Source organism: Aplidium turbinatum, chromosome 2, assembly GCF_918807975.1.
Source record: "Aplidium turbinatum chromosome 2, kaAplTurb1.1, whole genome shotgun sequence".
In the NCBI taxonomy this organism is placed as follows: Eukaryota; Metazoa; Chordata; class Ascidiacea; order Aplousobranchia; family Polyclinidae; genus Aplidium; species Aplidium turbinatum.
Genome location: NC_137473.1, coordinates 35006874 through 35031950, shown reverse-complemented (window position 1 = coordinate 35031950; position 25077 = coordinate 35006874). Strand labels below are relative to the sequence as shown.

Sequence of the window (25077 nt, the reverse complement as noted above, 5' to 3'; positions counted from 1 at the left end):
TGAAATTTCAGTATTTTTTTCAATTCTTTTTTTGCCAGAAAAGATTAAAAATTGTGTTTTTTTCGAAATCGCCATTTTTTTGCTGTATTGCTGTGTTTATGTTATTTTGCAGTAAATAATATGAACTTTTTATGTATGTATTCTTATTACTTTTTATAGCTTGGTTTGCAAAATTATGCCCTTTTCTAGTAAACAGCCTTAGGCCTACAGTAGGCTACCTTTAATCCGGCCCTGACCACAATGATAAAACAGATAAAAAATCATGAAAATTTCAAAGAATTAAAAATGGAAGACTTGAATCAAAAGCTAAAAGTTGTAGCCTGCATGAGCCGGGTTTTGAATTAACTTATTTGGGAGCTGGAAATTGGAGTCTTGGATTTCTGCCGAAGTCGGAGTGGAGCCGGAGTTTGAAACAAAAGCCGGTGTTTGATTTTCTTGCCAGTTCATACTTTTCCCGTACAAACTTTTATGTTGTACTTGGCACAGTTATTTTGCGTACATTGATGGTTTTATTTTCCAAGCAGTCGTTTTTTTCATTTGAAAATATGTTTTTCTACGGAAATTTTACATGTTTGACTTCAACAAATAGGAATACGGATAATCTAGCGGAAACCGGAAAGAGCAAAGAGTTTTTTTGTCTGTTTTGTGATGACGGAATCGTTAGTGATGCAGCAAATTTGGTGGCCAAATTCCCATTGAAATCGAATTTAAGTTGATGGGTACTGTAGGCAAGGATGCCAGAGCTTGGTTTTTCCACCTAGATCTGGGTTTTTTTTGACCACATCTGGGTTTTAAGTTTTTTTTTTTCAAATTTAGGTGAATCTAGGTTTTTTTTGTTTTTAACTTTGTACAGAGCTTGCACGGTATTAAGGCACTGGGATCCTCGGTAAATGGTCCACACTGCAACACAAAAATGATTTTAAGGTAATGTTTTTTGCATCAATTACTGTAGTCAGTGAGGTACAGCTGGTATACAGTAGTCTAGCGAGTTGTTGTGAGCAGGTTTTAATTGATACATATATTTGTCATCATTTATTACGCTTCTCAGGGGTATTGGTATTAAGCTGCCTAAGCTATAAGACTCAAATACGACTGTTAGTGTAGATCTAATGTTATAAACTTAACTGAACTCTTCTACAGTAACGGTATTCTTACAAAAACGAGTGATAAAAATAAAAAACCCAAAACGAAGCAAAAATTGTGGTATGGACAATCATTCGAAAAGGACTGGCTAAAAGTTCCTGAATTCAAAGATTGGTTGCAAATGAAAGAAGATGCTTCCAATAAAAACAACAGTTATATATTGTAAATATTGCAAAGCTATACTGAAAAATGCTAATAAATCAATGTTGTTAGCTCACAGCAAGACTGAAAAACACAAACAAAACTACAGTGCTGCTAAGTCTCATGTGAAAATCAATACGGTACCTTTTTAGCACAAAATTTAGCCACCCAGTCAGATCAAATTGCTAAAGCAGAAGCATTGCTTGCAGGTTATTTTTCTGAGCATCATGTACCATTCACTCACATTAATCATCTTGTTGATGTTTATAAGAAAGCATTTCCTGATAGTGCGATTGCAAAAAATAGATATGAAATAATGAAACGCAAGTGGTGCTAAAAGCACATCAGGCTTTTTTAACCGCTTTACTACATATTTTCTGGACCTGGTTTTTTTTTACCTCATCTGGGTTTTTTTCAGCACACAATCTAAGTTTATTGGAAATCTGTCGCTGGCATCCCTGACTGTAGGTGATCGTTTCTTTGCAAACACCAGTACTTAAAGAAGGGTTGCATAAATAGCATACGAAATTTAAAACACGATAACAGAATTTTCCAGTACCGGTAGTTGTTACCTATCAAGGATAGTAGGCTACGATAGGATATAGCCTGCTTACTTGAAAAACCTTAGGTAAATATATGTCTGATGTGACAACTGACTATATTGACTGCATGTTATGGTTCGAATTTTTATATTTTGAAGCTGGAATTAGGTTTGGAAGCTTAGCTTGTAATAAACTGTACTGAAATTCATAAGGTTGTTGGCACTATCAAAACAAATAAATTGACATGTACGATTGTACGGTACTAAAGAGTTAGTAGATTGGAAGTGGCTACGTTTACGGCGCCGTAAATACAGCCGTTCCATGCCTTTTTTTTAATCTTTACGTCGCTTTTACTGCGCATGCGCGCTGGTGCGTTTTTCAGGGTTCCCACGCAGTCGGGAAAGTAGGGAAAAAGTAGGGAATTTGAAAACCCGTTTTCCAGACCGGGAAAAGGTCGGGAATTTTGTGAAACCTCCCTCGTGGTATTGAAAAAGTGTGGAAAACCTTGATGACTAAATTGTAGATAAAAACTTCGATATCGGTGATATCGACCATTGTTTGAGTATCGGTATTGGCAAAATTTGGCCGATACTAAACATGTAAAAAAGGCGCTTGCTGCGGATTTTCTACAGAAGCAAAGATACAATTTTTTTAAAGTAGTAACTAACGTCACATTGATGTAGAAAAATAACAACCTGTTAAATTTTTGATATCTCACACTCCCATGACTTCTTGCGCGCGCATTTTGGCTTTGGTTACTTGCATTGATTCTTTCACTCAAACAAAACGTTTTGTTTCAGCAGTTTTGCGTTGTTCGATTCTTAAGTTGTGAAGGAGACTCAATTTCTCCAATATTTATCATTTGTGTTTCTTTTTTACTCTCAGCAGAGTATAAAACTTGTAAAAGTTTTTCTTCCTTACGACGTCATGAATGAAATTATATCTCAAATCGGCGTAATGACGTGACATCACCTAAATTCCATTGCTTTCATTTTGAGTGATCATACTGATTTTCAATTTATTCCTACAAGACATTATGATTACGTAATGAAAAAATATATGATAACTAAGGATGGAAGACATTACGTCAGTCATGTCTTTTCAATTCAAAATGAATTTTAAAAGTTATCTTTCGTTCATACTCGTAATCCTCCTTCAAAGCGGTAGTACAAAGAACATTGTTGTGGCGCAACATGCAGCTTTTCAATGAAGTTCGGTAACTGTTTTTTTCTTGTTCATCTGCGCTTTAAATACCGGTCATTTTCCATTGTTCATCCACTAAGCAGTTTAGGTGAACTGTGGTTAGCCTACTTGCAACAGAAGTTATACTGTACAAACAGTGGCGTAGCGTAACCATGGCATGACTTATTTAATTGTGGGGCACTCCAGAAGCAGAAATATTTAACTTGACATGGAAATTTAGCCTCGGGAGATTTTTGTTCTGTAGCCTGACATTCAAAATTTTACTTATTAGTTTGAGATTTTCGCAAAGTTGTTTTCACCTCAAAAAGCCAGGTTCGACTTATACACGGGACAAGCTGTTCCCAGCTCGACAGCCTTCAAAATTAACGCATTTTTTCTGCGGCAAAATTATTGCGACCTAGATTACTGAGTGTGAAACAGCGTCGGCTGACGTAAAAGTTTTGAATACGTTTATTTACCGTGATTCAAACTTCAGTTTCAAATTTAATGATTTTTGTCAATTCTAAACTGCATCGTATACACTTGTTGAGCAATACGCAAAGCTCACGAGACAAAAGAGCTGATTTAAGCAATCAATTTTTTTTTATTTTTGCGAGTATAATCGTTCTTATTACGTAACATTCCATGATCGTTGAAGTCGATTAGCGGCGCATATAACAATGATGTCAGGTTGGCTAGGTGATAATAGCGGTAAGAGACATCGTTAATGCAGGCAATATCTGTGACCAAGACCACAACACCTCAGTCCTCAATCACGGTGGCTTTTCATGTAAAACCTACTAGGCTATTATGACACAACAACAAAGACAATACCATTCATAAATCTTATTTACTGTACAATGTCTTTGTGATTCAGTGTTCAGAATCACAAAGACAGTGTTCTACTGTTCAGTGTTCTTTTCACTTACTTCATTTTGTCAGTAGTGTGATTTTTAATTGGTTTGGCTTATGGCAGGTTGCCATGTCCGATGGAATGAGGCTTTGAATTGCAATTTTAGTATAAATGTGACAGTTTATCCAAACTGATTTCAGTTCGGGTCTTTTGAAAAAAAAGAGTTTTTTCTTCAAACAAGAATCTTCTACTGTACATTTTTCATACTGTGCATGATCGTGTGTGGAAATAATACAGCACAGAAATTTTCATTGATTAAGCACTGTTAATGCGCAATTTAGATCAAAATCAAGTCGGAAATTTTTTTAATTTAGTATTGAAAAAGTAGGGAATTTTTAGAACTTAGTATTGAAAAAGTAGGGAATTTGTTTATAAAAAATGTGTGGGAACCCTGGTTTTTTTTCTTTTTTCATCTTCTCTTTTTAAGCAAAAGACGAAAGAAAAAGTGAATATATAACTTCTAAATTCAACCGCCTTTGCCAAGTGAGTCAGTGGCGCGTGCGATTTTTGTCTGGCTCTTACTCCCAAGGATATGAGTTCGATACCACCAGGAGGTGATTCTTTTTTAAACTAAATTCTAACCCGAAGTGGATGCAACCTAGTTCGTACTCTGAACAGTTCGTACCCCCAGTTCGTACCCTGAAAAGATCGAGAGAAAAAATCAAAAAAGCGGAAGTCGCTGATCGCAGTTTCCGCTTACCCTAACGCTAACCCTCGCTCATCGTAGTTTCCGCAAACATTTTTCCGCAGTTTCTGCTAACCCTAACTATAGAGTAATCTATGCTCTAACCCTAACCCTCGCTGATCGCAGTTTCTGCAAACATTTTTCCGCAGTTTCCGCTAAACCTAACTATAGACTAGACTAATCTATGCTCTAACCCTCGCTGATCGCAGTTTCCGCAAACATTTTTCCGCTAACCCAAACTCTAACTATAGAGTAATCTATGCTCTAACCCTAACCCTCGCTGATCGCAATTTCCGTAAACATTTTTTCGCAGTTTCCGCTAAACCTAACCCTCCAGTTTGTTTCAAATTGTTTGGGGAAACTCCAATCAGCGACTTCGGCTTTGTGCTATTAAACTGCAATCAGCAACTTCGGCTTTTTTCTATTTTTTCTCCCGATCTTTTCAGGGTACGAACTGGGGGTACGACTACGAACTGTTCAAGGTACGAACTAGGTTGCACCCACCCGAAGTGACTCAATTGTTAGGCTACGCATTTTTGTGGCCGTTCAGTTTAGTGTGTTTTTAGTTCTGACCATCACCAGGCCTCGAAATTCGTTTTTGTTGACGGCGGACAAACGTGTCCGGTTTTTTAAAATTATAGCGAAGTCACTTTAAAAGGCTTTCATCAGACCAACGACGTGCGCTTGAAGCTCTAGTCAAAGCGCCGTGTAGAGCTCTGCTTACACCGCATAACTGATTAATTTCCACCGAACGAGGTCGTGTGGCTTCTTGCGTCACAATGCTCTGGGCACGAGTCGGAAAATTTCTATACTAACGCTATTATATTCTGCTGTGCAAAGTTTCACTTGGCTTTTTTCTTTACGGTACGTTTATTTTTGCGTGTCATGTTACGAGCGAAAGTGAATTTTCCTTGGGCCTTTTCTTTTCACTGTAATACCAAAATTTAACAAATTTTGCTGCATCTTGCTGTTATAACCTACTCGTATTTATAATCTAATTTTTTAACCAACCTTGCCTTATCAATATTACTGGGGGATCAAAGCCAGACATTGTGACGTAAGACTTAAACTAAGTTGCGCGTGATTAGTGTAGAAGTACTGCTATTCCCATAGATTCTTAGCGAAGAATTCACCTTTGTTACGCTGATTCAATGTCATCAATTGTTAAAGCAACGTAAAAATCGAAAGTTACAGTATTTACATTTTCTAGATGCGCGTTAGAATGCACGAGAAATTATATTTTTGCAACAATTGTTCGTGCTATGCAATGACGATTTGTATCACTAGTTCCTGTGTTATTTCTCGGCGGACAAATATGACCGATCTAGATGGTACTTCCCGCGGACATCGCATGCTGTGACGGCGGACATGTCCGCCGTGAATTTCGAGGCCTGCATCACAACAAAAAAACAGTATATGATTAACACAGCAAAGGTCTAGAAAAAGGTAGAAGCGACAAAAAGCGGACGTTATAGGCTAGCGTGCATGATACCGAAACAGGACAATCAGTTTAAATATGGCACGGCCGTAACACTTTAATAAAAATTTTATAAATTTAGAACGAAGAGGAAAAAAGAGCTAGTGACTTTTTCTAAATTCATAAAATTTTTAGGTGTTATGACCGTGCCATATTTTAAACTGATTGTCCTGCTTTGCTATCATGCACGCTATAACCAGTGGCGTAGCCAGAAAAAAAATTTGAGGGGGCCAAATATTTAATGAATTGAAGAGAACGACAAAGTGTTTGATTTAAGACATTGCTACCTGATGTGCAATGGCGTATCCTGGTGGCTTAAGCAAGGGAAGCAATTAAGCTGCTGGGGAGTTAGAGCGTGCCGAAGGCACGCGTATTCTAGGGGGGTCCAAGGGCATGCTCTCCTGGAAAATTTTTGCAAAATTACTTTCAAATAATGGATTATAGCGCTTTCTGGAAACACTTTCACCTTTCAGGGTAATATTTGTATGAAATTTATTAGCAGATAAACAGCTATTAACTTATTAAAGGTAGCTGTTACACACGAACGGGCAAAAACTGCGGCTAAAATTAGAGAACACAAAAAACTCAGCTACACAATAACTACACAAAAACCCAACAGAGTAAGTGATTCTGAAATTGCTTCCACAAATTAGTTAAAAGAAGCGTAAATCGGGTAAACTTTGCGCGATTTACGATTTGCAAAATTTATTGGTGTCTTTCTGTGTGTCTAAAACAAGTCCTGGGGGTTGTTAATAATCAGATGTCTTAGAAAACAATATAAATTTATACAAATTATATTAGGAGCTAGTTGAGCACTCTCTTTTGATACAAGTTATATTATATTTTCAACAAAGGGTTCAACTTCGGAATCCAAACTTTGAAAATTTGGGGAGAGCCATGGCCCCTTTTGCCCCCCTGGCTACGCCTATGGCTATAACGTATGCATTTTGTCGCTTCTACCTTTTTTGCACAATAGATTTTCAAAAAAGTAGGGTTAGGGTTAATTCTTAATCAATTCCGAAAATCTTACTTTTAGAGTGACCAGAATCAATTGAAAAACAGTTACGTGCGCCTCGTGGAAACCAGTAATGGCTATAGCCTACAGCAGGGGTGGGGAACCTGCGGCCCGCGGGCCGAATGCGGCCCGCGTGACTGTTCCGTGTGGCCCGCGTCAAAATTTCTTTACCCAAAATATATTGAAACAACAGCTCAAAAAAGAGTAGTCTCTGCATTCTCAGTATGTTGGGGATGGCCTTCTATGACTAGTTAATCCATCATAGTCATCAGACATGCGGAAACATGCTTTGAAATATGTGTCTCTGTTTGGAAGCACCTACCGTTGCGAGCAGTTTTTTTCCAAATTGAATCTAACAAAAAGTCGGCTTCGCTCCAGACTGACTGATAAAAACGTGGAGATGCAGTTAAGAGTTGCAACATCTTCCGTGTTAGCAGACATCACACGACTCACCAAAAATAAAAACTTTCAGCCATCCCACTAGCTGTGAAAGTGATATAAATCATTGTCTACTTCGCTGCATTTTTTTATCTGTAAATAAAATTTCGAAATTTCTAGTGGCCCACCTGTGTTATTTCTCATTTTATGTGGCCCGCAATACTAAAAAGGTTCCCCACCCCTGGCCTACAGTTACAGAAATGTGCAAATGAGACAAAAAGTAAGTGGGAAAAAAATTTGCGGCCCGGTCACCGAGATTGACAGAGTAGAGTTTCCACTTGTGTTGTTGTTTATGTCGTCAGCAGTGATGATAATGTTGGAGTTATTGCTAGCATTTGTGTTCAAAACAGCAAAACAGCTTGATTCTTAAATAGCCATTTGCAGATGTTAGCCATCTAGCATGGCCAATAGTTTCCTGAGCATAGAAAAGATATTTCTTCATGTTGCATTTGCCTGTTGCTTTTTCTGGAACACTTCGAAATGTAGCACATGCAAGCACTAATCGACATGCCTGATCATCTCGAATCATGTTGTCTCTTGTAGTCTGATTAAGAGTGTAGTCAAGAATATGTGACAAATAATCCCTTGCCTTTGTTGTTGGAGTGACATCACATCTATAAAGCATAATATTAGCTAAAATGCTATTCAAATAATGAACCATTTAATAATAATAATTATAATATTGAGAAAATACTTCCCCTTCTTTGAACACTGCTAGAACAGCAAATCTTTCTTTACCGAGCACCTTTTTGCCGTCAATTGCAATTTGAAAAGGTGCATTTTTCAGCTTGTCCGCTCCTTTTTCAGTAGCTTCACGACACAACTTCTTCTTTTTTCAATAGAGTGTCATGTGGCTTTGTTTACTACCAACCCTTGACAGATTTTCAGCGGCATCATTTAAAATATCACTCGTTGATCGCAGACTGATATTGCGCTTGTCGCTTATCTTGCATGCACCAGAGCTAAAGATCGATTTTTGAGTGGCTTTTTCTTCATACTCCAATTCCATGCTGGACTTGCTTGTGTCACCACCTCCTAATCCATTTGATGATTCTTTTGACAGTGACAGCTAGTCATCATCAGATGAAAAAGATGCCTCTAGACTTTGCCCTGCAGTATGACGATTGCGAAGAATTTGGGTGTTTCCTGATGAAACCTGCATATCAACTTCCCCTATTCTCATCTTTCGAATGGTTTGCTGATCCAAGAGAAATTTTAGTTCTCTTGGATATATTCTGCTTTCCATCGGGCAAGAACAAATAACTTTAGATTTCCAAGGATCAGCACATGGAATTGCCGATTCTTCAATAGTGCTGTCGAAGGGAAACACACATTTACATGATGATATGTCGTACAGCATTTCACAATCCTGTTCAAATAGTTTAAGCTTGTCTAAATATGATTGGGCCATGGCCTTTTTTGTCTTGATCTTTAAATTTTTTCAACTTTTTGACAGCAGATAGAATCTTTTCTTGAATTCTTCGTGAAAAGAGTAAATTGTCCCCCAAACTAGCAAAATCCATGATTTCTTAATATCAAGTTCAAGCAACTTCTTGATTGGGAGATTGATATGAGGGTCCTTTACCTATTTGCAACTGATGTTGTTGCCAGAAATAGCCGTGAAATTCGTGAAATCGGGCCCGATTGCCATGGAAATAGGCCGTGGGGCTTGCTAAAACGACAAAATTTTTCAAAAATTTTTTGCCACTTTTTTAGTTAGACCATTTGGCATTAGAAAATTACTTACCAAAACAAATTTAAGAAAAAAAGACAAAAAGTGTTACACCCTACTAATTACTCCCAGACAGCAAATCAACCATTTTTTTTCATTGATTCAACGTCTGCAGACGTTGAATTGATATAAAAAACGGTTGATTTGCTGTCAATGTTTTTTTTGAAAGGATGCCTTTACTCTGTTTTTATATCATATTCTTCAACTTAGCCTACTAATATTTATCCTTACTCGTTAGATCGCTGATTTGTTGCTTAACTGAATTGTCACTGGCTGCCTCTTTGAAAAGTCTTGTTCATAGAATAACGGTTTGGAGGAATAAAAAACGTAGAGTACATGATTATTTATCATTGTGATGTCATATAGTAGCTTATTGTAGGGAGTTTCGAAAAACGTGTTATCACATAGCTAAATGGTTAGGGTATAGTCCAGTGGTTCCCAAACTTTTTCAGCTTGTGGCACCACTAGAAAAATTATAAAATGCTCGCGGCACACTTACAAAAGAAAATTTGCTTTAAAAAAAAAATATTTTCACCTGTTAATGCGATGGATGTGCTTGTTTATATGACTGAAACGAGGTTGCATTGTTGACAAACATACCCGCATTTCATCGTCAATTCCAAGCAGTCTCTCTCGTTTACAGCTTTTAATTTCAGTCAAAACAGAAAAGCCATGTTCACATAGCCACGAAGATGCAAATAGCAATATAATTTTGATTGCTTTTGCACCGATCATAGAATAGGATTTGGAAGCAGACAGCCAAAACTCATCCAAGTTTTTGTGGAAACAGCGTTTGAAAAAACGGGCCGTTTTGTAAATCAATAAGCTGTTCTTCTTCTGCAGAAAGATTGCTTGATTCATTGCTTCCAAATGGATTAACTACCCATCTAAAGTTGTTAATAGCAAATTCTGGGAAGTGATGTTGCAGTGCAAGCTGAAGTCCAGACAATGTGTTCATGATTTGCGGAATGATTTCTTGTTTATGAGTTGATTCATTAAGAGCGGGAAACGAATCAAAGACTTTCTTTGATCTTTTATTTTTCCCCTGCATTGAAAGACAACCATCAGTATTCAGTACAAACGCTCACGCAGTTACTCCATTTCAACTCAGAAAGCAAAACATTTTTATCTACCAATTTGAATATATGTCTTCTCCTTTGGTTGTACCCTTCAATCCTTTGCAAAACAAACATTCATTTACCAATGTTTCAGTATTAATGAAGAGAATAAAAGCCAGCAGATGAGATTTCCCAGTTCTGTCAGTAGATTTGTTAATTTGTAAAGACCATAATAGGCCTACAGACAGCTCGTTGTCTGTAGAAACAACGTGCAGCCGAACTATATCCTTTAAATCTGAGGATAGCTCTTCTATCCTTCGTGAAATTATGTTATTTGACAACGGAACTCTAACTTTTTCGGGTGAAGCACTACCAAACATTTCTTCAACAACAACGGCTAATGCTGGTCCAATTACTGTTTTTGCATCCGTGTGTGCTTTTTGATGTTTCGCCAACAAGTGAGCCACTTTGTAACTTGAAATCAATCCTTTTTCCGGCAGCTTGAGGTAGCTATTCATGATCTTTGCCTGCTTGTTTGTTTGGGACTTCAGGTTCGCAAAATATCCTTTTGGTTTATCCTTCCATGTTGGATGCTTTTTCTCCGAATGTCTGCTAAGCTTACTGGGAACAAGCGACTCATTAGATAAGGCTTCATTGCAGATAACGCAGAAAGGTTGTTGGTTATCTTTGGGTCCTGAAGCAATAAACCCGTACTGAACGTATTCTTTAGCAGCCCAATTATGACATGGCAATTACCCTACTCTATCGGCAATGCCATAATTGGTTTCATCGTCACATGTGCTTATTTATTATCTATTGAAGCAGTTAGAGCGCTTTTAAGTCGCATTTGCTTGTCTGCATGGCTTATTTTAAATATCTATACAGTTTTTTTCCAAAATTCCCAAAAGATTTGCGGCACACTTGAGAATCTGAGGCGGCACACTAGTGTGCCGCGGCACACAGTTTGGGAATCACTGGTATAGTCAGATGATCAAGCCCTTTAAAGAGTGAATTGTTAGTACTGTAATGTGTCGTTGCCCACTGTGACACAAAAGCAGGCCAGGGGGATCTCGCCCCCCCTGCCAAAATTCCGACATTCTCAAGCAACAGCTACAATTATAGAGATTCAATTTTTTCGGCCTCCCCTAAAAAAAGTTGGCCCCCCTTGCTCTGCGGTCTGGCTACGGCCCTGCACAAAAGCAAATGATCCCTTTCAAATTAATTTAACAGCTTGCATTAGGGCTGTAAAATTCCAATCACCAAACTCGCTAAAAGTAAGACAACCGGATTTCTCTATCTCAGACAGCAAATCAACCCTTTTTTAAATTGATTCAATGTCTGCAGGCGTTAAACCAATGTAGAAAACAGTTGATTTACTGGCTGAGATTGTAGTGAACCAAGCAGATGCAAAAACGCTTGATATAGTTCCTTGCACTGAAACTATTTTTATAGTATACCGTACTTCAAAAGCACAGCTAACAAATCCCTCCTATCAATTGACTTAGTGCAAACCTGGGGGTTACTTAGGCCTATTTCAGATTGTCTGTCAGGGGACACCCACCACCAAATTTGTCTGTCACATACATTTTTGTGAAGCTTAACACTCAAACATTAATTTTCAATTGGTTTCATCCGGTAACTATTTCAGATGACCTAGCTCAAGTTAGGGGGGTCACCTACTTTAGGTCGTCTGTCAGGGGACACCCACTACCAAATTTGTCTGTCACATACATTTTTGTGAAGCTTAACACTCACACATTAATTTTCAATTGGTTTTATCCGGTAACTATTTCAGCTGACCTAGCTCAGTTAGGGGGGTCACCTACTTTAGGTTGTCTGTCAGGGGACACCCACCACCAAATTTGCCTGTCACATATATTTTTGTGAAGCTTAACACTTACCGATTAATAATCTGTTGGTTTTTTCCGGTAACTTTTTCAGCTGACCTAGCGCAAATTTTGGAGGGTATAAAACTTGTCTGTCAGAGCCCCCCCACCACAAAAAATGTCTGTCACATACCAGACAATTATTTAGAAACAATTTACTTTACAGCCAACTAAGTTTCAAGCGGTAACTATTTCAGCTGATCTAGCGCATTTTTTGGGCCATGAAAAATGGGCCCTATAGGGCCTATACCCACCACCGGCGGCCCGGCAGACTTCCAGATTATGAGTACCCACATACCACAGGACATCGCTGTATGAATAGAAATTGGTAACTTTTTCAACTAGGGTGAACGTCGCGGGCTCCCGGTCTATATGCTTCTTTTAGTAATGTCCTTCACATCATTGAAATACTTATTTTATTACCTCGCCGTCATTGTCAACACAATCATGTCGAGCGTTGTTTTTCATTGCTAAAAAGAATTCTAGGCAGTGGCGAACTTCTTTAAAATCAGCCACATTGGAGACACTCGTGCGAGTGTCGTTAGATGGTCCCGCAGTAATTCGTTGTCATTTTCTTCAATTCATTAAATATTTGGCCCCCTCAAATTTTTTTTTCTGGTTACGCCACTAGTTATAGCGTGCATGATAGCAAAGCAGGACAATCAGTTTAAAATATGGCACGGTCGTAACACCTAAAAATTTTATGAATTTAGAAAAAGTCACTAGCTCTTTTTTCCTCTTCGTTCTAAATTTATAAAATTTTTATTAAGGTGTCTGTCACATACCAGACAACAATTTTTCAAGGCCACCCTTAATCATTAATATTTTTCTAAAATATTTCACACAAGGTATTTTTCACCAAATGGAAGGTTTTTAAAGGGTAGCTTGTAAGCATTTCAAAAGTTGATCCTTTTGAACCACCCTACTCCACAGTTTACTTGTTTTCAAATTTATGTCAGTTCGGTGAACACTTAACAAATGTTTGCTCAAACTTTGATCTAAACCTGTTGTTACTTACATTGAAATAGTCAAAAGGGGTAAAAAAAATTTTTTTTCAGAAAGGTTGTGCTACATTTTTTAGTTTATCAAGTATGACCACTAAAGTTGGTCACAATATAGAGACCATGCACATTGCACAAAATACCTGATTTTTTTTTACCGCAGCAGTAAAAAAAATTTCATTGGGTAAAAAAACACCTGTTTGTATAGCAGCTTCTTCTTAAAGTACGCATTGTGAAATCGCAAAGTTTCGTTTCTGTAGTAAAAACAGCAGCAAGACAAAAAATTGAGTCTAGTATACTTGTGCATGCCATCCTGAATTTTAACTGCAGCTCTAGTTTGAACGTGTGAGCAGGCGATTAAATTTCGCAGATCATGAATCCCAAAAATTCAATCAGCAGTTTGTGAAAAAACAACAGACAGGAAAATCAAACAAGTTCAGTTTGTATTGTTGTGTGATTATACTGCACCATCGATCAATGGATCACTCTGTGCTCTCAATCTGCGCTATTGATCGACTAACCCGCAACAGCAACACTAATCTTAACCTCGGACCCCAATTCTAACTACATCAATTGATTGTGCATAACACATACATACATTGGCACTGATCGGAAAGGCCCGTTTCGGCGAGTCCGATTCGACTAGTCCGATTCGGCGAGTTCCCTATTCGGCGAGAGCCTTTTTCGGCGAGTGCCCTATTCGGCGAGTTTTTGAAATTTTTAAAAGGAAATTATCGGGTACCGTAGCCTAATTACAATTGCCGTTTTTACATCGTTTTAACGTCGCTAAACGTTGAAATCGTGCAGAAAGGAATAAAAATAAAATGTTTGAACTATTAAATTAAAATTCGTCATGTCAGTTCAGTTGTTTTTATTTTTGACCATCACATCAAAAACAATACGTACGTCAACATAGCAAAGGTAGAAGCGACAAAACGCGAACGTTAAAACGTGCTTGAATTCGTCATGTCAGTTCAGTTATTTTTATTTTTGACCATCATATCAAAAACAATACACGTCAACATAGCAAAGGTAGAAGCGACAAAACGCGAACGTTAAAACGTGCTTGAATTCGTCATGTCAGTTCAGTTATTTTTATTTTTGACCGTCATATCAAAAACAATACACGTCAACATAGCAAAGGTAGAAGCGACAAAACGCAAACGTTAAAACGTGCTTGAATTCGTCATGTCAGTTCAGTTGTTTTTATTTCTGATCATGATATCAAAAACAATACGTCAACATAGCAAAGGTGTAGAAAAAGGTAGAAGCGACAAAACGCGAACGTTAAAACGTGCTTGTGACCGAAGTAAGTTATTGAGTTGAAAGAAATTTGGCAAGGTTGCATCACCTTCAGAAAAATTTAAGATATGAAGGAAAAATAAAACAAAGAAAAATAAAAAAAATAATGTTTATGTCTATAAGTTAGTACTTTTGAATAGTTAAAATCATAGGCGCCTAACTATTTTTTTGGCCGTGCGGGCGAAAGCGTGTTTCATCAGCAGCAACGTAAATTCAGCGAAATGTCACGCAGATGGATGACGTAATTATGTCGTCACACTAGGATTGCTTTTATTGCCACACTCGGAGTTATCGCTACGTTCGACCTGCCGTTAATTATTATAAACAAAGCTCGAGCAAAACACATGCTATGCGTCTGCGTTGGCTAGCGGTTGATGGACTGCGACTCTTTAAGCTAAGCACAACATAAAGTTTAGCAACAGATTTATTAGCATGAAACAAGAGACGAAAAGGTTTACTAAAAGGTATACTGTAAATGGAATGAAAATACTAACTTGATCATATACTTGAAAATATACTTGTTGAAAGCAAAATCATTCATGTTTACATCAATTCAACAGCACGTCACCTTTAATAAATTTAAAAGTTGCTAACATCCGTAAACAGCCCTTGGAAAATAGTTACAGAGAGACGTTTGATTAAGTTTTCGACTTGACATTGCTCCCTTTTCACTACAATATCGCAACTTATGGCTGACCAGCTTTCAAGTTTCAATTCGCTGTAATACGCCCGTTTTCGTGTTGCAGATGAAACAAAAGATGTGCATATTCCTCGCCTTTGATCGGGTTTCCATGGCAACGGACGTGTGTGCGCCATGCAGTTTGCGCGAGTCCGTTGTTGTGTTGATTATGCCGTGTGTGCGCAATGCGGTTAGTACCAGCCTTTGTTGCGTTGGTTAGTGGTAACCTCGGGCCGAGACTTCAAGTTCATTTTCACAGCAACCGATTCACTGCCGCGACAATTCTCTGCAGAGGTTTCGACTTTCGAAAGCGACAGCGAGGCTGTTTGCAAGCGCATTAAGTTAAACGCACGCTGCGTCAACGTAGCAAAGTATGTTGTTTTGGGGTGCATTCAACATCTGATGACATTGAATCGACGCAAAATGGTAGATTTTTGCTATGTCACAGGCAGCAAAATCAGTCATTTTTACATTGATTCAACGTCTGCAGACGTTAAATCAACGTAAAAATGACAGATTATTTTGTCTGGGGTGGGATTGTAGCATCGCTACTTGTTCTAGTGATTATTTACTGCGAAGCTGTTGCGGTTTGCATTTAAAAATGTTTTCCTGCTGCCGATCGCTAGTTCATCTATTGTTTTATGTATCAATGCCGCATAAAAAGTTGCTTCCACGCGGAAATATGCGTGGGGGCCTGGTCCCCACGGCTTAGGCGCCTATGGTTAAAATGATTAGTTTGGATCAACAAATGTGTGACCTACACTCCTACAGCTTAGATTGAAAGGAAATTATCGGGTAGGCTACCGTAGCCTAGTTATCCCGACCAGCAAAAATTTGTTCCAAGAACCCAGTTAGCCTAACAGTTCATTTTTACATTGTAGTAACAGAATGAAAAGGCTAGTCAAATGTGTGGCCTATCGTTTTAACGTCGCTAAGCGTTGAAATCGTGTAGAAAAGGGTGCTTTTGCTGACTAGGATACGTTGAAACTGAGAAACATTCACAGAAGCCCTACGATACGTTGCATTTTTAAGATAATGTATTCAGACGTTGAATCAATGTACAAATGAAATGTTAGGCTAAATGGGTTCTTGGAACAAAGCGTAAGGCTTCTGTGAATGTTTCTCAGTTTCAAAGTATCCTAGTCAGCAAAAGCTCCCTTTTCTACACGATTTCAACGTTTAGCGACGTTAACACGATAGGCCACACATTTGTTTAGCCTTTTTATTCTGTTACTACAATGTAAAAATGAACTGTGTTCTTGGAACAAATTTTTGCTGGTCGGGATAACTAGGCTACGGTACCCGATAACTTCCTTTCAATCCAAGCTGTAGGCCACACATTTGTTGGTCCAAACTAATCATTTTAACTATTGAAAAGTACTAACTTATAGACATAAACATGATCTATTTTATTTTTGTAACATTTTCTTTGTTTTATTTTCTCTTCATACCTTAAATTTTTCTGAAAGTGTTGCGACCGTGCCAAATTTCTTTCAACTCAATAACTTACTTCGGTCACAAGCACGTTTTAACGTTCGCGTTTTGTCGCTTCTACCTTTTTCTACACCTTTGCTATGTTGACGTGTATTGTTTTTGATATCATGATCAGAAATAAAAACAACTGAACTGACATGACGAATTCAAGCACGTTTTAACGTTCGCGTTTTGTCGCTTCTACCTTTGCTATGTTGACGTACCGTACGTATTGTTTTTCATATGATGGTCAGAAATAAAAACAACTGAACTGAGATGAAGAATTTTAATTTAATAGTTCAAACATTTTCTTTTTATTCCTTTCTGCACGATTTCAACGTTTAGCGACGTTAAAACGATGTAAAAACAGCAATTATAATTAGGCTACGATACCCGATAATTTCCTTTCAAAAATTTCAAAAACTCGCCAAATAGGGCGCTCGCCGAAAAGGGCTCTCGCCGAATAAGGAACTCGCCAAATCGGACTAGTCGAATCGGACTCGCCGAATAGTAGCAGACCCGGCACTGATGTATCCAGAAGTTTGTTTTTGTATCTTTTGTTGATATACTGCTTGGCAGTTGATGTATCATTAATACGAAGCCAAAACATTCCATAAAATGCACTGTTTTTTTTACTCTAAATCAACAAATTTTATTGGGGTAAAAAAAACACCTCAATAATAATCTACACAAACATTTGGAGGCCCCAGTCTTTGTTGTATCAATTAGCCTCAGAATATAACATTTAAACATTCATACTACCTGTCACTAAAACTGAGCATAAACCTTTAATTAACTCCTCCAAACCTTTTTTTGCACCCTTCACTGGCCATATTTACTCATATCTCTTCTTTGTCAAATCCAATCTGTTTTCACGGGAGCAAGTCTTTTAGGCGCTGACAATTAGGCGCTGGTCTAGTAGGCGCTCACACTGTGGCGTCTGGATATTTAGGTGCGGAGCACTGTGGCGCCCGGTCATTTAGGTGCTATTCCTAGTAAAGTCTGTAGATTGTAACAGCTTGGCAGCTTGCCAGAAATTTATATCATGGCTTCCGTGAGTGAAGCTGCTTAAACCGGCAATGCTTTTCACATAAAATGTTATATTGAACAGAAAAATATATTGTTGTTTTATTGATTTATTATTGTTTTATTTGTTGTTAGTCCAGGTTTGCGTTGGTGAAAGCTTCATCAATAAATTATTCAAGCTTCCGAACATTATTGGAAGTAATCCTACGGAAGTATCCCTACGTCGTAAATCATGGCAGATCCATAGTCTTTGCCTGTCCTTTTTTGGCTACGGTAATAATATAATATTTTGTGTGAAAATCATTGCCGGTTCAAGCAGCTTCACCCGTATATTTTTCTGTTTAATATAATATTTTGTGTGAAAAAGCATTGCCGGTTTAAGCAGCTTTACTCACGGAAGCCGTGACATATTTTTCTGTTTAATTTAACTTTTTGTGTGAAAAAGCATTGCCGGTTTAAGCAACTTCACTCACTGAAGCCATGACCAACAACGCACACGCATTAACAAAACACGGAATGGCCCGTTTCGGCGAGTCCGATTCGGCGAGTCCGATTCGACTAGTCCGATTCGGCGAGTTCCCTATTCGGCGAGAGCCCTTTTCGGCGAGTGCCCTATTCGGCGAGTTTTTGAAATTTTTAAAAGGAAATTATCGGGTATCGTAGCCTAATTGCAATTGCCGTTTTTACATCGTTTTAACGTCGCTAAACGTTGAAATCGTGCAGAAAGGAATAAAAAGAAAATGTTTGAACTATTAATTAAATTAAAATTCGTCATGTCAGTTCAGTTGTTTTTATTTCTGACCATCATATGAAAAACAATACACGTCAACATAGCAAAGGTAGAAGCGACAATTCACGTCAACATAGCAAAGGTGTAGAAAAAGGTAGAAACGACAAAACGCGAACGTTAAAACGTGCTTGTGACCGAAGTAAGTTATTGAGTTGAAAGAAAATTGTCAAGGTTGCATCACCTTCAAAAAAATTTAAGATATGAAGGAAAAATAAAACAAAGAAAAAGAAAAAAAATAATGTTTATGTCTATAAGTTAGTACTTTTGAATAGTTAAAATCATAGGCGCCTAACTATTTTTTTGGCCGTGCGGGCGAAAGCGTGTTTCATCAGCAGCAACGTAAATTCAGCAAAATGTCACGCGGATGGATGACGTAATTATGTCGTCACACTAGGATTGCTTTTATTGCCACACTCGGAGTTATCGCTACGTTCGACCTACCGTTAATTATTATAAACAAAGCTCGACCAAAACACATGCTATGCGTCTGCCGTCTGCGTTGGCTGGCGGTTGATGGACTGCGACTCTTACAGCTAAGCGCAACATAAAGTTTAGCAACAGATTTATTAGCATGAAACAAGAGACGAAAAGGTTTACTAAAAGGTATACTGTAAATGGAATGAAAATACTAACTTGATCATATGCTTGAAAATAATATATACCTGTTGAAAGCAAAATCATTCATGTTTACATCAATTCAACAGCACGTCACCTTTAATAAACTTAAAAGTTGCTGACATCCGTAAACAGCCCTTGAAAAATAGTTACAGAGAGATGTTTGATTAAGTTTTCGACTTGACATTGCTCCCTTTTCACTACAATATCGCAACTTATGGCTGACCAGCTTTCAAGTTTCAATTCGCTGTAATACGCCCGTTTTCGTGTTGCAGATGAAACAAAAGATGCGCATATTCCCCGACTTTGATCGGGTTTCCATGGCCACGGACGTGTGTGCGCCATGCAGTTTGCGCGAGTCCGTTGTTGTGTTGATTATGCCGCTTGTGCGACTGTGGGCAGTGCGGTTTGTACCAGCCCTTGTTACGTTGGTTAGTGGTTACCTCGGGCCGAGACTTCAAGTTCATTTTCACAGCAACCGATTCACAGCCGCGACAATTCTCTGCAGAGGTTTCAACTTTCGAAAGCGACAGGAGGCTGTTTGCAAGTGCATTAAGTTAAACGCACGCTGCATCAACGTAGCAAATTATGTTGTTTTTGGGTGCATTCAACATCTGATGACATTGAATCGACGCAAAATGGTAGATTTTTGCTATGTCACAGGCAGCAAAATCAGTCATTTTTACATTGATTCAACGTCTGCAGACGTTAAATCAACGTAAAAATGACAGATTTTTTTGTCTGGGGTGGGATTGTAGTATCGCTACTCGTTCTAGTGATTATTTACTGCGAAGCTGTTGCGGTTGGTATTTAAAAATGTTTTCCTGCTGCCGATCGCTAGTTCATCTAATGTTTTATGTATCAATGCCGCATAAAAAGTTGTTCCCACGCGGAAATATGCGTGGGGGCCTGGCCCCCACGGCTTAGGCGCCTATGGTTAAAATGATTAGTTTGGATCAACAAATGTGTGACCTACACTCCTACAGCTTAGATTGAAAGGAAATTATCGGGTAGGCTACCGTAGCCTAGTTATACCAACCAGCAAAAAATTGTTCCAAGAACCCAGTTAGCCTAACAGTTCATTTTTACATTGTAGTAACAGAATGAAAAGGCTAACCAAATGTGTGGCCTATCGTTTTAACGTCGCTAAACGTTGAAATCGTGTAGAAAAGGGTGCTTTTGCTGACTAGGATACGTTGAAACTGAGAAACATTCACAGAAGCCCTACGATACGTTGCGTAAGATAATGTATTCAGATGTTGAATCAATGTACAAATGAAATGTTATGCTAAATGGGTTCTTGGAACAAATCGTAGGGCTTCTGTGAATGTTTCTCAGTTTCAAAGTATCCTAGTCAGCAAAAGCTCCCTTTTCTACACGATTTCAACGTTTAGCGACGTTAACACGATAGGCCACACATTTGTTTAGCCTTTTTATTCTGTTACTACAATGTAAAAATGAACTGTTTTCTTGGAACAATTTTTTGCTGGTCGGGATAACTAGGCTACGGTACCCGATAATTTCCTTTCAATCTAAGCTGTAGGCCACACATTTGTTGGTCCAAACTAATCATTTTAACTATTGAAAAGTACTAACTTATAGACATAAACATGATCTATTTTATTTTTGTAACATTTTCTTTGTTTTATTTTTTCTTCATATCTTAAATTTTTCTGAAAGTGTTGCAACCGTGCCAAATTTCTTTCAACTCAATAACTTACTTCGGTCACAAGCACGTTTTAACGTTCGCGTTTTGTCGCTTCTACCTTTTTCTACACCTTTGCTATGTTGACGTATTGTTTTTGATATCATGATCAGAAAGAAAAACAACTGAACTGACATGACGAATTCAAGCACGTTTTAACGTTCGCGTTTTGTCGCTTCTACCTTTGCTATGTTGACGTGTATTGTTTTTCATATGATGGTCAGAAATAAAAACAACTGAACTGACATGACGAATTTTAATTTAATAGTTCAAACATTTTCTTTTTATTCCTTTCTTCACGATTTCAACGTTTAGCGACGTTAAAACGATGTAAAAACAGCAATTATAATTAGGCTACGATACCCGATAATTTCCTTTCAAAAATTTCAAAACCTCGCCGAATAGGGCACTCGCCGAAAAGGGCTCTCGCCGAATAGGGAACTCGCCGAATCGGACTAGTCGAATCGGACTCGCCGAATCGGACTCGCCGAATAGTAGCAGACCCAACAAAACAACATATTTTTCTGTTCAATATAATATTTTGTGTGAAAAGCATTGCCCTACGCCCCTACCTGCCAAGCTGATGCAATCTGCAGACTTTACTAGGAATAGCACCTAAATGACCGGGCGCCACAGTGCTCCGCACCTAAATATCCAGACGTCACAGTGTGCGCGCCTATTAGACCAGCGCCTAACTGTCAGCGCCTAATAGACGTGGACCCGTTTTCACTACTCCTTAAAGTATTCACCAGAGACTACTTAAACAGAAACTAAAAAAGTTGAGTGAATATCTACTCATTTTAGATGTAAAATAATATAGTGTTTTTTTTTTACCCAATACCCCCACTGTTTTATTTACCCCACTTGACTATAATTATTTATGCTCCATAAAAAGACTTTAAATGCAAATGTTTTAGGCCCAAATTTGAAGCTTGTCTCTGTCAACGTTTCATTTGTACTTCTCCTACAGAAAAATGAAGTTGATGGTGTAAGACTTTTAAGCCCCTAAATTTGTGTTACATTTTACAAAATTATATATACATATATATATATATATATATATATACTGTATACTGTATACGGTATACTGAGATCTTTCGTCCCAACGTTTCAGCCTACTTCTTCAAACAATGTTCTTTACAATATGTTTGTGCATAACCGAAAAATGACATGTGTTCATTTTTTTGTCTAATCAATGAATATTTTCTTTGTCCATAGAGCTAGATCTGTTGATATTATAGGGACCCATGATGAATATTCAGTGTTTTCAACCTTGTGCAAAATGTGTTTCTCCTGTCATATTTGCATTTCTTAAAAATTCACGTGTTGTGAACAAAAATCCACTCAATAACTCAACTGCAGCTTTTACCAGGATTCTGTTCAGTTCAATAGTGATTGATCGCTTTCAATTTTCTCCATTTTAGCAAAACGTTTCATTATGACGTCAAATTACTGATTTTACCAGCAATAACTTTCAAATAATAACGTCAGTTTCAAGGTGTTGTGAAGTAACAACTATTCAATATCTCCGCAGTTCACCTCTATGACGAAATCTCACCATTAGTTCACCCTTGTTGTAAACATATTGTTGCAATTTGCCAATTTTAAGTTACGTAATTACTTGCCTTTTCTTTTAATCTGAAAGTGCTTTATACCTCTGCACGAACAAGTTTTATATATATAAAATTCTTATTTCCAATATTCGAAATCTATTCATTCTAAAAACGCCAACTCAAAAATTGGTGTTCTAAATTTTGCAATTCGAACTCACAAATAAAATAATTCTTTGAGACTCATTTTTGTTACCTATGTGTCATCGAAGCATAGTAACGCCAGAACTCCAGCAGCGGTTCTGCTGTCATCAGGGGTTATTAAACTTATTAAAAAAAAACTCAGACCCCTGCAATATGAGTGCATATTCTTTGCAAGATTATAAACTCTTATCACATGATAATTGTAGCTTTTTTAGTCACAATTGCTTTCAGACAAGCCTACTATTAGTTCATTACCATAATAGACAGTTGAAATTAAAGGTCATGTCTTCATCCACCTCTGACGAATATAATCGAATGCTTTTATGTTGAATGCTGCAGTGGCTGTATTGTATATAAGGGTTGGTCTATTGGTTATTGAAAGCTGCAGTGGCCGAATTATATATAAGGGTTATTGTATTTTAGGGTTATGCTAACTTCGAATAAAACTTCTTTTTGGTCACAGTGTTTTGCCACTCTCAATCTTGCACGCTTGCCAGATGTTTCCTCTCTGAGATCTTTCGGCATTGCTTTGCCACTCTCAATCTTGCACTTTCCACCAAATGCCGATGTCTTGTAGGGCCAAAACATATCAGAGACAAAACATCAGGCACCCATACACTTCACCCTATATGTCTTGGGTGATTCCAATTTTTGATGTATATTCCTGTCATAGCATTTATGACCAGGGCGGAGACTTGTACACCAGCTCCAATTTCTCAATGTAGGCCATTTTCTAGGTTTTATTAATATTGGTTGGCTGGGTTATCTTTGATAAAAATTGTATATATATATATGTAAATTTTATCTTATAATTGCAGAAAACCCTTTCTATAAGTTAACAACATGCTTCGTAGTGATAAATATGAAACAAAGACTTTTTCTCCTGATTCTGGAGACAGATATGGAGTTGAAGGCTCGCTTAAAACTGGATTAAAACAAGTACGAAGTGAACTAAAGACTCCACACCCCTTAGCCGGATCTGAAAAGGACTATGATATTCGAATGAAACAAATCAATATGGCTTCACTTCGTAATAGCCAAGGAATCCATGCTCCATTAAAAATACAAATGGAATTGAATGCTGTGAATAAGGCCATGACTAGGTTGCCCTGCTTACCATCGTCAAATTTTGCAAAAGACATTTTGAATGGTGCCGATGATGTCATCAATCCACAAGACATATTTGGAAATGTAGAAGATACAGAAGTAATGGGGCAGCCACATTTGATGATGGAGCATAAACTTGGCTTGAAACCTTTGTAAACAAAAATCACAATATAAGTTAAAAAACTCATGTTACAAATGACATTGGCAATCACTTGTGGCAGTTATTGATCAACCGTCATGTTGAAGTCTGCATGTTTTCTTAAAACACCAAATGGATTTACAAAACTGTGTAGCTAACCCAGGCCTTTGAGCTCCTTTATTTTTTTGGCGACCAAGCGTGGTTTCTTAGCTTCATGCTAAAATACAAAATATGTTAAAAATTTGTGTTTAATTAATATCGTGTTTTTATGTTCACTTAGGTTAGAATGCAAACAAGGCCCTGATACATATTTGAAATTGTATTGAAATACACTGCTTCCCAAGTAGGTGAAGAGCTAGTCTTCGAGTTTTATAGATCCACGCTCAAACGTTTTGGGAAACTTTTATCAGAATTTTTTTTTGTTGGCATTTGCTAGACTTAGCCTTGTCTGTGAAAAAAGATTATAAATGCAAGTAAAAATGAAAAGTTGATACAGCGAGATACTTTCGAAGGCCATTTAATGATTTTTTTGGCAGCTATGGCCACCAGGAGCTTAAAGGCCTGTAGTCCTAGATTCAATACTTTGGACCAAGAATGTAGAATTCATAACGTTCACCATAAACATTCTTAACTGTTTTGTTACTACAAGGGCTTGGTTGGTGTATAGCACTACTATTGGCAGTGCAATGCTTATGGCTATTGAGTGTATGACAGTTAAATGCTAAGCGATGGTTTTTTATGATGAGCTTCATTGATAATTTTTTTCAAGATTATATAACTTTCAAACAAAATTCGTGAAATGCTTTGTCTGCTGCTTACTAAATCACAGTTAGACTTCTAAACTTGTCTCTTTGCTACTTGTCGGTTTGTCATCAGTCGAATCCAGGGCTCACCACGTGGAGGTTAACAACTTGAGCCCCAGTTAGTCTTCTAAAGAACACAGACTTTGTATCACTCCATTTTAACATGAAAATTATATTTAAAACTTTTGTGTCGGTATTCTGTTTATTGGTAATATTTGTTGTGTAACCTTGTTTCATCTTACAACAAATTGACTGCATTGAGTTTAATACAAGCTAGTCGGTTTGCTGCTCGATGGTGTTTTGAAACTCAAAGATAACACTTGTATACTGTAACGCAAGCGCCATGTGATTAATTTTCGGTTGAAAGCATGTATAGGCTATGAAGTTGTATCTTACAACATTTTGAATTTTTGTGAGCTGATGGTTTATTTGTTCAACATGCTTTAGGTGACAGGTGGATGGAGTAAATAC

General features: G+C 37.7%; 1 protein-coding gene across 1 annotated transcript; it reads left to right on the top strand.

The window, feature by feature from the left end:
- Window positions 1-23379: 23379 nt before the first annotated feature.
- On the top strand, window positions 23380-25053 carry LOC145787241 (proteasome maturation protein-like). The gene has a single exon (XM_082598960.1). The coding sequence runs from the start codon at window positions 23401-23403 to the stop codon at window positions 23818-23820; it is 420 nt and encodes a 139-aa protein (XP_082455086.1). The 5' UTR covers window positions 23380-23400; the 3' UTR covers window positions 23821-25053.
- Window positions 25054-25077: the final 24 nt, after the last annotated feature.